The sequence below is a fragment of the Platalea leucorodia genome (assembly GCF_965183815.1).
Source record: "Platalea leucorodia genome assembly, chromosome: 1".
Taxonomy (NCBI): Eukaryota; Metazoa; Chordata; class Aves; order Pelecaniformes; family Threskiornithidae; genus Platalea; species Platalea leucorodia.
This window is the reverse complement of record NC_138823.1, coordinates 145,194,282-145,207,543: the sequence shown is the minus strand read 5'-3', so window position 1 is coordinate 145,207,543 and position 13,262 is coordinate 145,194,282. Positions and strand designations below refer to the sequence as shown.

General features: G+C 42.8%; 2 protein-coding genes across 2 annotated transcripts; one reads left to right on the top strand and one right to left on the bottom strand.

Moving 5' to 3' along the window:
• Positions 1-213: 213 nt before the first annotated feature.
• On the bottom strand, positions 214-3,708 carry RPP38 (ribonuclease P/MRP subunit p38). Its single transcript, XM_082306837.1, has 2 exons — positions 3,621-3,708; positions 214-1,260 (listed from the first exon to the last, which is right to left on the bottom strand). The coding sequence occupies exon 2, from the start codon at positions 1,227-1,229 to the stop codon at positions 375-377; it is 855 nt and encodes a 284-aa protein (XP_082162963.1). The 5' UTR covers positions 1,230-1,260; positions 3,621-3,708; the 3' UTR covers positions 214-374.
• Positions 3,709-5,226: 1,518 nt separating this feature from the next.
• On the top strand, positions 5,227-13,232 carry ACBD7 (acyl-CoA binding domain containing 7; the record flags this gene model as incomplete). The annotated part of the gene is made up of 4 exons (XM_082315161.1): positions 5,227-5,431; positions 12,788-12,905; positions 13,009-13,071; positions 13,159-13,232. Exons 1-4 carry the CDS (start codon positions 5,420-5,422, stop codon positions 13,230-13,232), a joined length of 267 nt encoding a protein of 88 aa, XP_082171287.1. The 5' UTR covers positions 5,227-5,419.
• Between the last annotated feature and the right edge of the window lie 30 nt (positions 13,233-13,262).

The window sequence follows — 13,262 nt, the reverse complement described above, 5'->3', positions numbered from 1 at the left end:
ATAATTATACTTAACTCAAATCCATCTTGCTTGAAGCATGTTCATCTGTATAAAAATACAAAGTTTGTTTAATGCTTTGCATTAATTCCAAAGATGTGCTCCTTATGTCTTAAATTACTTCAGCCTATTCATTACCGATTTTAACTCTGTGATCTCCTGCTGCAAATGAAATATTTACCCCCAGGTAAAAGACAGACACAAGTTTGAGCAATATTCTTTATTAAAGCAGGAAGAACGTCAACTGAATCAACATCAAGTTCACCTCATATTCAAGTACTTTACACTGTAAAGCCTAACAAAATAGTTCAGTTAGAGCTGTACTCCATACTGCTTTAAAAAAATCAGTTTAAAATGAAGAACCAAACTAAAAACAGTTATGCTGAAAGAGCTTTTTTCTTTTTGCGAGGTGGTTTCTTTATCTTATTGGGATTTGGAACAAGTTTCTTGATTTTCAAAGGCTGCAAAATTACATTTGAAAGATCGAGCTGATGATTGCTTTCTGTACGCTTCCGCTTCTGCCTTGTGAGCTCATCCCCCAGCGCCTCTGCAAGCTGCTCGGGTTCCTGATTTTCTGAAGAATCTGTATGTGCATAGGCCACGGATTCTTCACTTCTGTACTGAAACCATGGCACTTCCAAAGCTGGTATCTTTGGAATTATTGCTTCTATTGCTTCAGTAAATTTATCAGACTGCTTTTTAAAGCCTAGTGCTAAAATGGATGTTAAGCCAAGAAGCGGTGCAACTGTTTCACTGAGACGGGGAACCTGGCCTGCTGGTGTGGCTCGACTTGCGCTCAGCTGAATGAGGTGCGATGTGATCATGGCAGGTTTTGCAGACTTGCACACCAGCAAGAGAAGTAGTTCATCTTTTTCCAATGCTTTTGTAACTTCATTAACTCCAATAGCAAGCTGTCTTCTGATACTTATGTCAGTCCATCCTGGTTTTTGTTGATGGCCTTCTGTTTCCTCTTCTTTAGGGAGTTCATTGGTGGTAGCATCACACTTTCCTTCCATTTGTTTTTTTGTAAGAGAACGTTTTTTCTTTCTTGGAGTCTCAATCTTTTTAAGTCCAATATGTTTAATCCTTTCTTCTAAGGTCTGTAGTATAAAATGCATATCTTCTCCATCTATGGTTTTCCACTGAAAAACAAAGGGGTTATCTAGAGATGTTTTTACAGTGATTTTCTTTGCTTTACGAAGCGTTGCGGTCCCTTGCTGCACTACAGCCATCCTGAGGTTCTTTTGCGTTTTGCCACCCTAACTGTGAAGGGAAGAAAGAGGTAAACATTAGTTCAAATAGTGTACTGTTTGCTGTGGACATCATTGCCAGAAGCTTCTCTTGGGAATGCAGAAGAGAAACATCACGTCTCACAGTGATATTGGCAACTATCACCCTCCTCACATTAGCTCAGTGCTAATCCTTAACAAATCTTCCACAAGGCACATGCTGTGCTGCTTTTTTTTTTTTTAATAAATAAAAAAACCCAGCAAACTTGACAGCAAGGCAACACCAGTGACAAGAGACCCTTCTGAAGCTGAAGGAAAGCAGCTGGAGGTATTACAGACTAAAAACCAACAAAACTCCAAACAAAACAAACAAACAAACAAAAAAAACCAAAGACAAGTTGAAGCACCAATTTTCACTGTTGCACAGCTGCACTGTAGCGTTATTATGGAAAAAAACCCAAAACAAACAGAATCACAACATGAAACAAGCTCCAAGTTCCTGAATTTATTTAGGATTTTTAAAACTTTAATTTGCCTTTTTATTCTTTAATCCACATCTCGTGTTTGTCTGCATTTAGAAGGTATGATAGAAATCTGCAGACTCTTAATTTATGCTTTCAGTGAAGGAAGGCAATCCTCTACAGGCCTCCAGAAAGTTCAGAAGGGGTCTTTTACTCTTGTGTCACCTAGACCATGCCTTTAGGGATGAGAAAAATGAAACAGGAGCAAAGAAAGTGTAATTGTTCTAGCTCTGATTGATCCAGTCCAGAGTAACAGTGAAGACATGAAGGCAGGCCTGATGACAGGCCCTGGTAACTCAGTAAGCCCCCATACTCCTGCTTGGGTTACTATTCATCATCTCCTTGCTAAACTAGTAATATCTTCATTGCTGCACAGCCAAGCTTGCAGAATAAGCACAGTTCAGGTTTCAAATCGGGAGAAATATGACATGACTCTCTCCTAGGTTTCCTAGTTACCCAAGTAGGCCTATGAATAGCATTTATGTACATCTCTTGAGCGGCAGCCTTTAGATATTCACAAGATATCATTTTGCTAGTCATATCAGTTCTCTGTGTACTGGTAGTAAGCTACCCCGATATAAAATTAAAAAAAAGACAAACGCCATCTTCACTGAAATTTCCCCAACAGTAGGTACTGCCATAAAGCAACATCTATCTGGAAGGATTTTCCCTCAGTTAAACCCCTGCCTGGAAGCCAGCAGGGGAAATGCATCAAATGGAGTTCGATCAGTGCAATGCGAACTGTGAAGCTGTTATCCACAATGAGAGTTGAAAACACAGAAGCAGTTTTCAGAGAACAGTAAAACTGCGTTAAGTATTTCAAAATACAACAAAGCACCGCGTCCCTCTCTCAGAAGAGCCTACGAAATGCCCTGCAGGGCCACCCAGGCGATGGTCCATCCAGCCCAGGCGTCTGCCTCCAGCACTGGGAACTGGAGAAACTGTCCGGGGAGGGCAGGGCCGCCCTTCCCCTCCGCTCCCGAGCTCCTGGAATGGGAGCATCAGCGATGGAAGATCTGCCGACTTGGTTTATTAGTCCTTCATGGAGCTATCGTCCAGGCAGTTATCTAGTCCTCTTTGCTTACCATCACAGTGGCAACAACCAAAAAGTAGAAACAACTAAAGAATGGAAATGACCACTAGAAATCCTACACGTGCCTGAGTTAGAAATGGAAGCTTATGATAGGTTTAAAAAAAAAAAAAAAAAAGCTCTGGGTTATCGTTTTTAAAAGCTTTCAATTAGGGATGCTCTGATGACCTTTTACAGGGGGTATCACGCAGAGTCAGCAACAGACTCGTGTATGAGAAAGGAGCAAAACACGAGAGATTTCACAGTTGAAAGATTACATTTTTCTTTTCAAAACGGGCACTACTGAGGAACACAAGCATGCAGGAATAGGAAATACAGCAACGAGACAAAAAAAGAAAGGCGAGGCCCCTGCCCCTCGCACCGCTGTCCCGGCCCCCCGCTGCCCGCCGGAGGGAGGAGCGGGGCAGCAGCGCCCGCGCTCGCCGCCGCCGGAGGCCCCTCCCCAGCCGCCTCCCCGCCAGGCCGCGGCGGGAGCGCCTTCAGCCTTCAGCCAGCCGCCGGCAAGGCAACGCGGGCCGAAACGCGGCCCAGCAGGACGCGCTGAGCGCCCACCGGCGGGGACCCCACCCGCGGCCCCGCCACCTCACCGCCTGGCCCTCCGTAGCCGCCTCCCCGCGGCCGCCGCGCCCCTACCCGCCCGCGGAGCAGCTGCAGGCCAGGCCGGGCCCGGACTGCCACTGCCGCCGCCGCGGGAGCGGGCCGGCCTCCCCCGCCCGACCGCCGGGCCGCAGCAGGGCCCGGGCCGCAACCGCCCCGCTCCCGCCGGCGGCGAGCGAGCCCTACCTGCGCCGCGGCCCGCGCCAGCCGCCCGGCTGCCCGGGCGCACGCCGCCGGCCGCCGCACCTCGGCGCCCAGCGCGGCCCCGCTCCGCCCCCCGGCCCGCCTCTGCGCCGCCGCGGCGGGCTCTCCCCGCCGCCGCCGCCCCCTCCGGCCGCCCTCAGCCGCTGCCGCCCGGCGGGGCGGGTCCTCCCGGCCTGGGGCCGTGTCCGGAGCGGGCTGAGGCTGAGGGAGCGGCCTGGCGGCCGGCGGCGGTGGCGGGGAGCGCGTAGCTCGGCCGGCCGGGCCGAGGAACGCCCGGCTGGTCACGGGCGGCGGGTGCAGCGCGGAGCCGCCCGCACCCGAGCCCCGGCTGGGGTGGCGCGGCCGGGCCGGGCTCCCCGGGAGGCCGCCCGCTGCCGGCCCCGGGGCTGCGGCCGGGCCGCAGGGAGAAGCGGCGCCTCGCCGTCTGATGAAAGGCGGCGTTAAAACGCTGATGCCCGAAGCCTGCGCTTGGCGGGTCTCGCCGCAGGTTGAGCACTGGCGTTTCCTCGTTTTGAACGCTACCATAAATTGCTTTGTAGGTGATGATAGTACATCTGCTTTGTTGTACGTCATCTAATGAAGTCTGGCCAAGTCACGTCAGCAGGTGCTTCGTAGGGACTTGGCAGCAGTAGGGGCATCTCTCACTGGCGTTTAACATGCGATGTATTGTGCGCGTACGTCGTATTCTGTAACGTAACAATAAGGTGACAGGTAAGAGCTGGTTACGTTCAGTGTTTCCAACAATCTGCCGTGAGCCATTAACAAATCTTTACAAATGCATTGGGTTTCTATATTCATTCACCTTAGTGCACAACACGGTTGCGCGCAGCCTCTTGTACCTGAAAGAGCAGAGCTTCGTCGCTTCCTGGCGCTGGAGACGAGAGTTGATGGAGCGGCTTTCAAATTTTTTTTTTATCTCCTTTTATTTACTGACATTCACTTGGTTTGTTTTCTTGTTAAGTCCCGGGTTTATGGAAGTTAGTGGATTTAAAAATGCTGAAGCATATAGCATTGTGATTAAACCATGCTTGAGGAATGCTGAATATAAATGTATAGAGGTGTGAATATAAATAATTTATGAATTGATACAATAGATAAGCAGGGATGGATTTTTTTTCTTTTAATGGTTGCAGTTGTAGGCTTGTTTATCAGTTCATTTAATATTCTTTTTTTTATTCTGTATTTAGTAGAGCAAAGGAAAAAACAGCATTCTCAAGGTATTTTGTGTGTGTAACTGCTCCTGTGTGGTATTCCTGGGATGACCCACATGGAGTTGCAGCTGGTGGGTGCAAGATCCCAGGCAGGGCTGGGCATGGGCAGGGGCACGGGCAGGGGCTGCGGCAGAGGGAACAGTTGCAGTAACTGGGCTGGTTGTGGTTCAAATCACTCAAGAAATTCCTTTTTCAAACAAATGGCTTGGAAGTCTTGCTGTATCTCTGCTCTCAGGCTGGTGGCCTGATCCTCAGGGGTATGGAAATGAGCTCAGGCTTTCTGAAGAAACTAGGGTGGGCTTAATGCCCTCGCTGTCCCTTCCCCAGCATTCGTAGCCACTCAGTTGTCTCCGCAGGTCCCAAGAAGCACAGTGGGAGCGAGCCCCCGTGTCCTGCCCTGGCGTGGCCTTGCTGCGGCGAGCGATCTGAGGTCACTCGTACCCAGCCCAACGCCCTCCGTGGAGCGCAGCCCCCGCCGCCGCGCTCGCGCCGCAGGAGCTGAGAGGCAGAAGTGCCGCGTCCCTGCCGGAGAACGGAGCGCGGCCGTTCCCTGGGCATCCTCGCAGCATCATGACTCTCCAGGTCAGCAATTCTGCATTTGGTGAGACAGGGATGCAAGGAGAGGAGAGGGAGGGATGCACTGTCTGTCTGTGCAATGCCTTGTCGGAGACAGTGGTATTTCTTTAGGATTATTACTGCAAAATCAAGGTTACCTTGTGGCGTGGGAAATTTGCCTAAGCCTTTGGAGGTTAAATAATGCATTACTTTTTGCAAGTGGAGGGTGAGAGACACGCTACTTACTTTGAACTATTCATAGGTCATGTAATTTTTTGGAGCTTTACCTGTTTAGAGCATGCGTGAATTATTTTTCTTCACGTGTGCATCTGAGTTTGCTAGGACTGGATTATGCATTGAACGGTAGGTACAAATTTTTTTTTTAGGATCTAGCTAGTTACTTGGAGCTATAAAAGGAGGTGGGAATCTTCTGGCACTGAAGCAGTGGTATATGTGCCTTTGGGAAGCATGAATAATTTTTAAGGGAGTTGTGCATATTTTTTTAGGGTGTGTGCATCTTTGGAGTGGTACATTTTGATGGGCTTGTGTTTTGGTAGGAAAGCTTCTACTTTCTACCTTCTGGCTACAGAAAGCTTCCTTCTACCTTCTCTCTGACTATAGATTTAAATAGTTCTTGAGGAAATTATCTGCATTGCTGGCTTTTAGCCTCCTGCCTTTGTAGCAAACTATGCATTCTTCCCTTGTCTTGCCCAGGCCTGATGGATTAGGCTGTTTTTCTTCATTAGGCTTTCTATTATCCCTTTCACTTCAGAATTTGCAAGCCCTTTTATCCCGGTCTCATTATAATGTCCGTCTCAGCTTGGTTAGTGTGCGTGTTTTGCAAAGAGTGAGCAACATAATGCTCTGACCTAGATGCAGGGAGAGTATTGCCAGTAGCTCAGCAGTTTTCTTCTGAGCTGCAATTATATCGAATGGCACAGAGGTTTCATTGTGGCATTTTACAGCTAAGACGAAGAATCCTGTTTCTTCAGTGGGTCAGAATTGCCAAATCCCAAACATAACACCACCTTTGTTTAGTTAGTGATCACTAAAATTAGAGTTTGTTTTATTCTGCCTTGAATTCACTCTAGAAAATAAATTTATTATCTTGACATTTAAGCAATGAGCCATAAATCACTATTAGAAAGAGCTGAGTGCAGTATGATATGCCGTTGCTGTATACAGTTACACTTTCACACAAAAATCAGTGGTTAAAATATTACGGTATCTTACACATCCTGCATTAGACATTATAGAGGCTTTCTATCCACTGTCTCTGTGGTTGACAGCTACCATCCATATCCTTAAAATTCATTGAATCAAGCTGTATGGGAATGAGGACAAAATAAATAAAAAAATGTTTTAATGAGGGAGGCTGTAAAACATTTATAAGTTTTGCAAACTGGTAAAATATTCTGCTCTAAATGAAGAATTCATTCAAGCTTTTTTCTTTGCAAAAAGAGTGTCATGATAGCCTGATAATTTGTGCATTTATCTTTAATGCATCTGTGTATGTTTATGTCTGTATATTTACTTATGCCTTTAATTTGAGGAGTTGAAGGGAATTGTATCAGCACATGATTAAAACGAAATTATATTTTTATAGGCTGCTCCTAAGCATGTTGTGTAAGCAAGCAAATCCTAAGCAACAGTCTGTGTACAATGATTGGCCAGAGGGGGATGAAGAAAGAAGTGTTTAGTATTTAAATTTCATTTTTGCATATTTCTTGCTGTGCAAGATATGCATTTGCATATTTTTAAACCAGTATCTTGTGATATTTGCCTATAGATCTAAATAGAATAAAAGTATATGAAGATAAGAAGCTTATTTACTTAACGGTTTCCTTCCTTTATTTTTTTGAGTTCTCTTTTGTCTGTACAAGTCTAACAAAGCTTCTAGTTCATTCTTATTGTGAAGTTTAGATCAGAAAACAATTCAAGGCATGCGGAGGATTTCCACTGACTTGAATAGTCCTTGTACGTCAATGCTGGCAGAGGCCCACGTGCTGTAGTGGCCACCGTATAAACATAAAACTTATTTAATCAATTGTGGCAATTCAGTTATGTTTTATTATTGATACCGCTTCGTAATATAACTTTTAACAGAACATCAATGCTGCTTTTGTTTGTACGTGTATGGATAATATCAAGAGATGTCTGTGATGTAGGAGTGAGGGATAGGTATAGTCAAGTATGTCACATCTACTGGTGTTTGGATTAAGAATTAAATATTTATTTTAATAAAATTTTACCTATAAAAGAAAACTTAAGGGTGGTGGCCCATCACATTTATTTTCATAAGCAAACGTACATCCCTTTTATATATCTGTACCAACAGCGTGAACATAAATGCTTTGTTTTTAGAAGTGTCAAAGATGTACAGTTCCAGTTTCTTTTGGACACTATTTTTAATTCAGTACTAAGTTAGTTGCATTGCTGATTTTGATTCCCCTCATTGAGCACATCTGCACAATAAATGCTGTATATCTATTAAAAGTATTTTTGTTAGTGCATGTGCGGACGTGTGTTTCTGCGTAATTAGACTACGGTTTTGGTACCTGAGTGCAAAACTCCTTCGTATTCTAACGCAGCAGTGTCTGAAACCCTGTGCAGCAGCGTGGCATGTCTGGAGTGACGCTGGGGTAAGGCAGGGTGTAAATTCGGAGCATCTGAGTTCCTCCGCAGTAAGCGCCCATGTCCTTGCTCCTGCCCTGAGGGAAGCACAAAGTGGACCAGGCCTGTCTTCGCGGAGGCATGAGCTACCTGTCTATCAAGGTATATAGTGAGGTAAAAAGTCCCGCAAACGGTCTCACAAGCAGTGTGAGTTCAGACTGCGGTTTATCTTACAGCGACGTGTCCGTCCACCCCCATGCTCCCAGGCCGAAGGTGCCCATGCTATGCCTAAGGCACAGGACAGCGCACTCATGCCCTAAAGCTCTGAATCCTTTCCCCGCGCTGTTGGCGACTTTCTAGCCTCAGACGTGTGATTCACCTTTCTGGTTTTGCTTCTAAAAGGAAGGATAGTGATATTTACTTACTTTCTATGGCCCTTGGCAATTTTTGGTGAAAAATTGAGTTTAACATCTGAACTTGCTGAAGCATTTCAGGTGTTGTTGTTACCAACAATGAAGCATTTCATTTCATAGGAAATTCCGTTACAGTTACCCTACAGAAGGAGAACAAGCGAAAATACCGCATGAGAAAAATGAAGATTGCAAGGCTTTCCTGAAAGCAAATCTTACTATTACAAATATTAGGAATTCCTCATAGTGAGGACTTTATATTGCTTACAAGAAGCACACATGAACTATGGACTGTGATTAATTACTAAAGCACTGTTTTTTTTCTTTTATGGCCAAAGATGCTTCTCTTTTGAGCATCTAGGATAAGCCAAGGATTGAATGATGCATGATACAAAATGTTTTTGTTTGCGCCTAAGCTAGAAGCTATCAAAGCTATCATTTCTGGAGAAAGAACTGATTTCTCTAATCAAATTTGAGATTATCGTTTTCTTGTTTGTATGGATTTTTCTTCTATGACATCAAGAACAAGTAGATGTGGAGAACAGTTTTCACGTTATCCTACCAACTGATCCTAAGGGAAATACTATTACAACTTGTGCTGTAAACTTCATAAAGTTCAATGAAATTCTAATGCCAAAGCTTACAGAGTAATTAGGAGGAGCTTCTTTGTACCGGTCTTTACTTAATTGCTGTTAGACAGATTCAGTAATTAAAGAAGAAATTAAATTATCTGAAATACCTGTCTGTAGCCACAGCTATTGCAACCATGGCAGTCCAGCCGCGGTTACAAAGATTTTGCAGCAGGGATTCCTTGGGGATCAGAGTGTACTACTGTGTGCATCATGAAAACTTGGCCAGCTGACAAGAGATTTCTAAAGGTTTGTCATTTACTGATTTGACCTGAAATATAAAGATTTTCATTCTTGTATAGTTACATTCATAAAATGTTTCTATATTTAACTATTTCCTTTTAATGTCTGCAATTTAAAGGGGTTTTAGAAGAACAAAAATTAATGGACTTGCACTTCGTGGCAAATATTAAAACTGTGTCTCCTGACCTATACATTGAGATACTTCACCACCAGCAAAACCATCCATTCATGAATATACGTATCTGACGTTCTTATTTATAAGTACTGAATCTACATCAATATTAATGTCACTATTGCTAATTTAAAACATTACATCAAACTGAAATTATTTTGTTTAGCTAAAGTGCCAGAAATATTTGTTTTTCAGGCCTGTCAGAAGATATAACTCCTGCTCCGCAGACCTTATTACTTTAAGATGATTTCAAAATGTTTGTTTCGTGGCAGTGGGGGGATACACCTTTGCTTTCAGACTGCAAAATGCGACCCTATACAGGTTAGAAAAGGCCTCTCAATATGAGCATCACTTTATAAAAAGGTCACTACATACTGTGAAGGCTGAGGACTCTATGGATGCTATTGTATACCTCCTAACCCTCCTACAGTCCTGAAGAGTGTTTGCTGTTAACTGTCGTGTCCTCTTCTTGAGTTTCTTCCCTGTGGTAGGGGTCCCTCCCATTAATAAGCAACAGATGATCAGAGGTAAGGTACAGTTACGGAAGGAACAGAGGAAATCCTTAGGCTTAGTGAGTTGGTAACAACTAGATGCTTTAATGACGCTTGAAGTGGCTTTGGGGGAAACTTTTGCTTTTATTATTATTTAATTTAAATCATTAAGTTGCTAATATGATGACTTTTTAAATGGGACCCTCCGTAGACTTTCCAAGATTTATTTACTTATACCAGTGTGACTATTTGTAGGGTACCACCTCTGGAATTTGTACTTTGTCAGGCTTCTAAGGGGAACATTGGGCAACCATTACTGTCTGTATCATTAAAGTATTTGGGAGCCCTAGTCAAGAGTGCTCGGGTTCTGCAAACGGAGAGGAGAACGGTGGTATTGACTCCGAGAGCTTGCAGCCGTCAGAAAAGCTGAATTTGACTGCGGTGCAGAGAACAGGTTCTGCTCATACAGTATGTGTGTAATTTGTGCAGTAGTTGTGTATTAGTGCAACTTCTGCCTGAAAGTTCAAGGACTTACCATGTAGGCCGCTTTTTTTTTTTTAAACTCGGTTTAGCTGCAACTCAGAGTGAAGATTTTAGTTTATGTTTAAAACAGAACTAAACAAGCCCCTCAAATATTACATAAACTCTTTGATGAATTGGGACAGAAGAGACTTTATGAAATGTTTAACAATTTACTCTTTGAACTGAGGTGAGAAAGCTTGCACTCCAGTTTTCTAGCCTTTCAGGAAAACAAATAATCAGGTTTCATATTTCTGACATTAAATTTTGTAGAAGAAAATATTTATGTTTTCTTTATGCAGAACAAAGTAGCAAAAGAGCTTTTGTTGTCCATATAATCTGTTTTTAATTCTGATCCAAGCTGACTAAATCCAGTTACTTCAATTAAAATAGTTTTCCTGATCAGTTTAATTCCTGCTAGAATGCAGATTTTTTTTTTTTTAAGTAAACAATAGAGTACATGGAAATAAAAAAAAAAATGCTGAGAAGAGATGCTGTAAGGTGCTTTCACCATTATTGATTCAGCTTTTATATGTACTCTGGAGCACATGACTTTGGTTTCTCTAAATTACGTATAATACATTCTGGGTGTTCTGGTTTTTAATTCTAGAAAAATCCTGCATTTGTCTTGTAGCACTCCCAAATATTTGGTTGGTTAAAAAAAAAAAAAAAAATTGAAAAATCCACAGCATTTAGTTGTTCTTAAAAGAAATCAGACACAAAAAATTGGACTTAAAGCTTCATGTTTTTCTGTAATTCTGTGGTACAGTTGCATTTTATTACTATTGAGAATTATTTTTGTTAAAACAGGAACAAACTGCATAAGCATAGTTACATGTTTCTAGTCTATAAAGTTTTTGATTTAAGAATATAATTTGGAAGTCATTTGATTTAGAATTTAATGCGCTAATTCGGCCAAATCGTATACTTTATTTGACCAAGTTTCAGAGCTTTAAGCAGACGAATGGCACTTGGAATCTGGCTATGAGAATTTAAATACAGAAATAACTTTTCTCTTGTACTTTCTCTCTGTTTAAATACAGAATGCTATCGTGAACCCAGCTCTCATGCATAGCTGCTTATTTCTATCACCTGGTCTGCTCAGCACAGTTGCTTGCCAAGGAGAAAGGCATCAATTAAGGAGACAAATGTGGATTACAATTTCTTATTAAAAAAAAAAAAAAAATCTTTCCTGTAACTAGAGAAAGGAAAATGTGGTCTAAGGAAGCACAGTACAGACTGCTGAGGTAATGCCAGCATCTCAGTTACTTAAACAGAGCCACAGCACTCGTGCCGAAACCATTGTTGAATACGTCACTGATTTTAGCACAAAGTTGTAGGCTGGTTTTCTACATGTTTAATATATGTTGTAATAGCACATCTCGCAGGATATACCATGCTTCTGCAAATGCAGATCCAACTCAAAAGCTAGAATAATTATTGAAACCAGCATATAGTGTATTAAAGTGCCTATATCTTACTTGCATTATAGTAGTGCAGTGACCTGGTGGGTCTGTGGTCACTGTACAAAATCTAGCTCTCTCTAAAATGGCCTCAGCATGAAACAGGACTCCAAACTCTGCTAAAGTCTAGCCTGAGAGTTAGTATATGGAGAGAATAATGGCTATAGCCTTGGGTTGATGTGAATGTGGGATGCGTGATGATGACAGGAGTAAATTTATACCTCACTCTTGTGCTCCACTGTGTTTGGGAGTTGGGTGTTGAAGGTGGTCCTGGCAGTAGCGCTGCTCATCAGCGTGAGGTACGTCTGTGCCAGCTGTTGGTCACCTACTGCACTGGCAGCAGAGACGTAGAAATGAAGGGGGAAGTGGGCAGTACCCCTCAGAGGGTATTCGAGCTCTGCTGCTCAAGTCAACACCATGCAGTCAGGGCCAAAAGGAGTCAGAGATTACTGCTGGGCTCTGAAGTTCAATGAACGCCTTCATATCCCCAGTGTGACTGTCAGAGACCTATACACTATATTCATCGCATAGGCTGCTTGCATGATTATATCTGTAGATATCCTGATACTAGACAGTCTGTGATGGTTCCAAGTGTTTAGATGTAAAACTGTTGGAAAAAAGAGGTTTACTTATTTTAGCAGTGCTGACCCTATCAGCTAAGTAGGCCTGGTTCCCTTTCTAATAGCTTACGCTTTTATTAAGTTTCTTTCATAGGAAAATGCCTAGACTTACCACTAAACCCAAGTAATTGAGAGTATCTAATGATACTACTGTGAGTGCTATACTTAATGTTGTCAGCACACCCCTTGAGAGGGAAACTAACACTTTCTTTTCTTTCATCAGGCTGACTTCGATGGTGCTGCAGAAGATGTAAAAAAATTAAAAACAAGACCAACTGATGAAGAACTGAAGGAACTATATGGATTCTACAAACAGGCTACTGTTGGAGATATTAATATTGGTATTCCTATATGTACTTCACATTTACTCCCATATCTTGATGAAATCAAGCTAATGTTATATAAACCTGCATGATAACCAAAGGTATGCATTTATTTTGGCAGAATGTCCAGGAATGTTAGATTTGAAAGGCAAAGCCAAATGGGAAGCATGGAACCTGAAGAAAGGTGTTACACCAATTAAATTTACATCATGTAGTCATGTTTATAGGATGACAAATGTGGAAAGATAATGACTCTTACTTTTCTTTGCAGGTTTATCCAAGGAGGATGCCATGAATGCCTATATCTCTAAAGCAAAAGCAATGGTAGAAAAATACGGGATCTAGAATACTCAAAATAATTCCCACTAATAACTA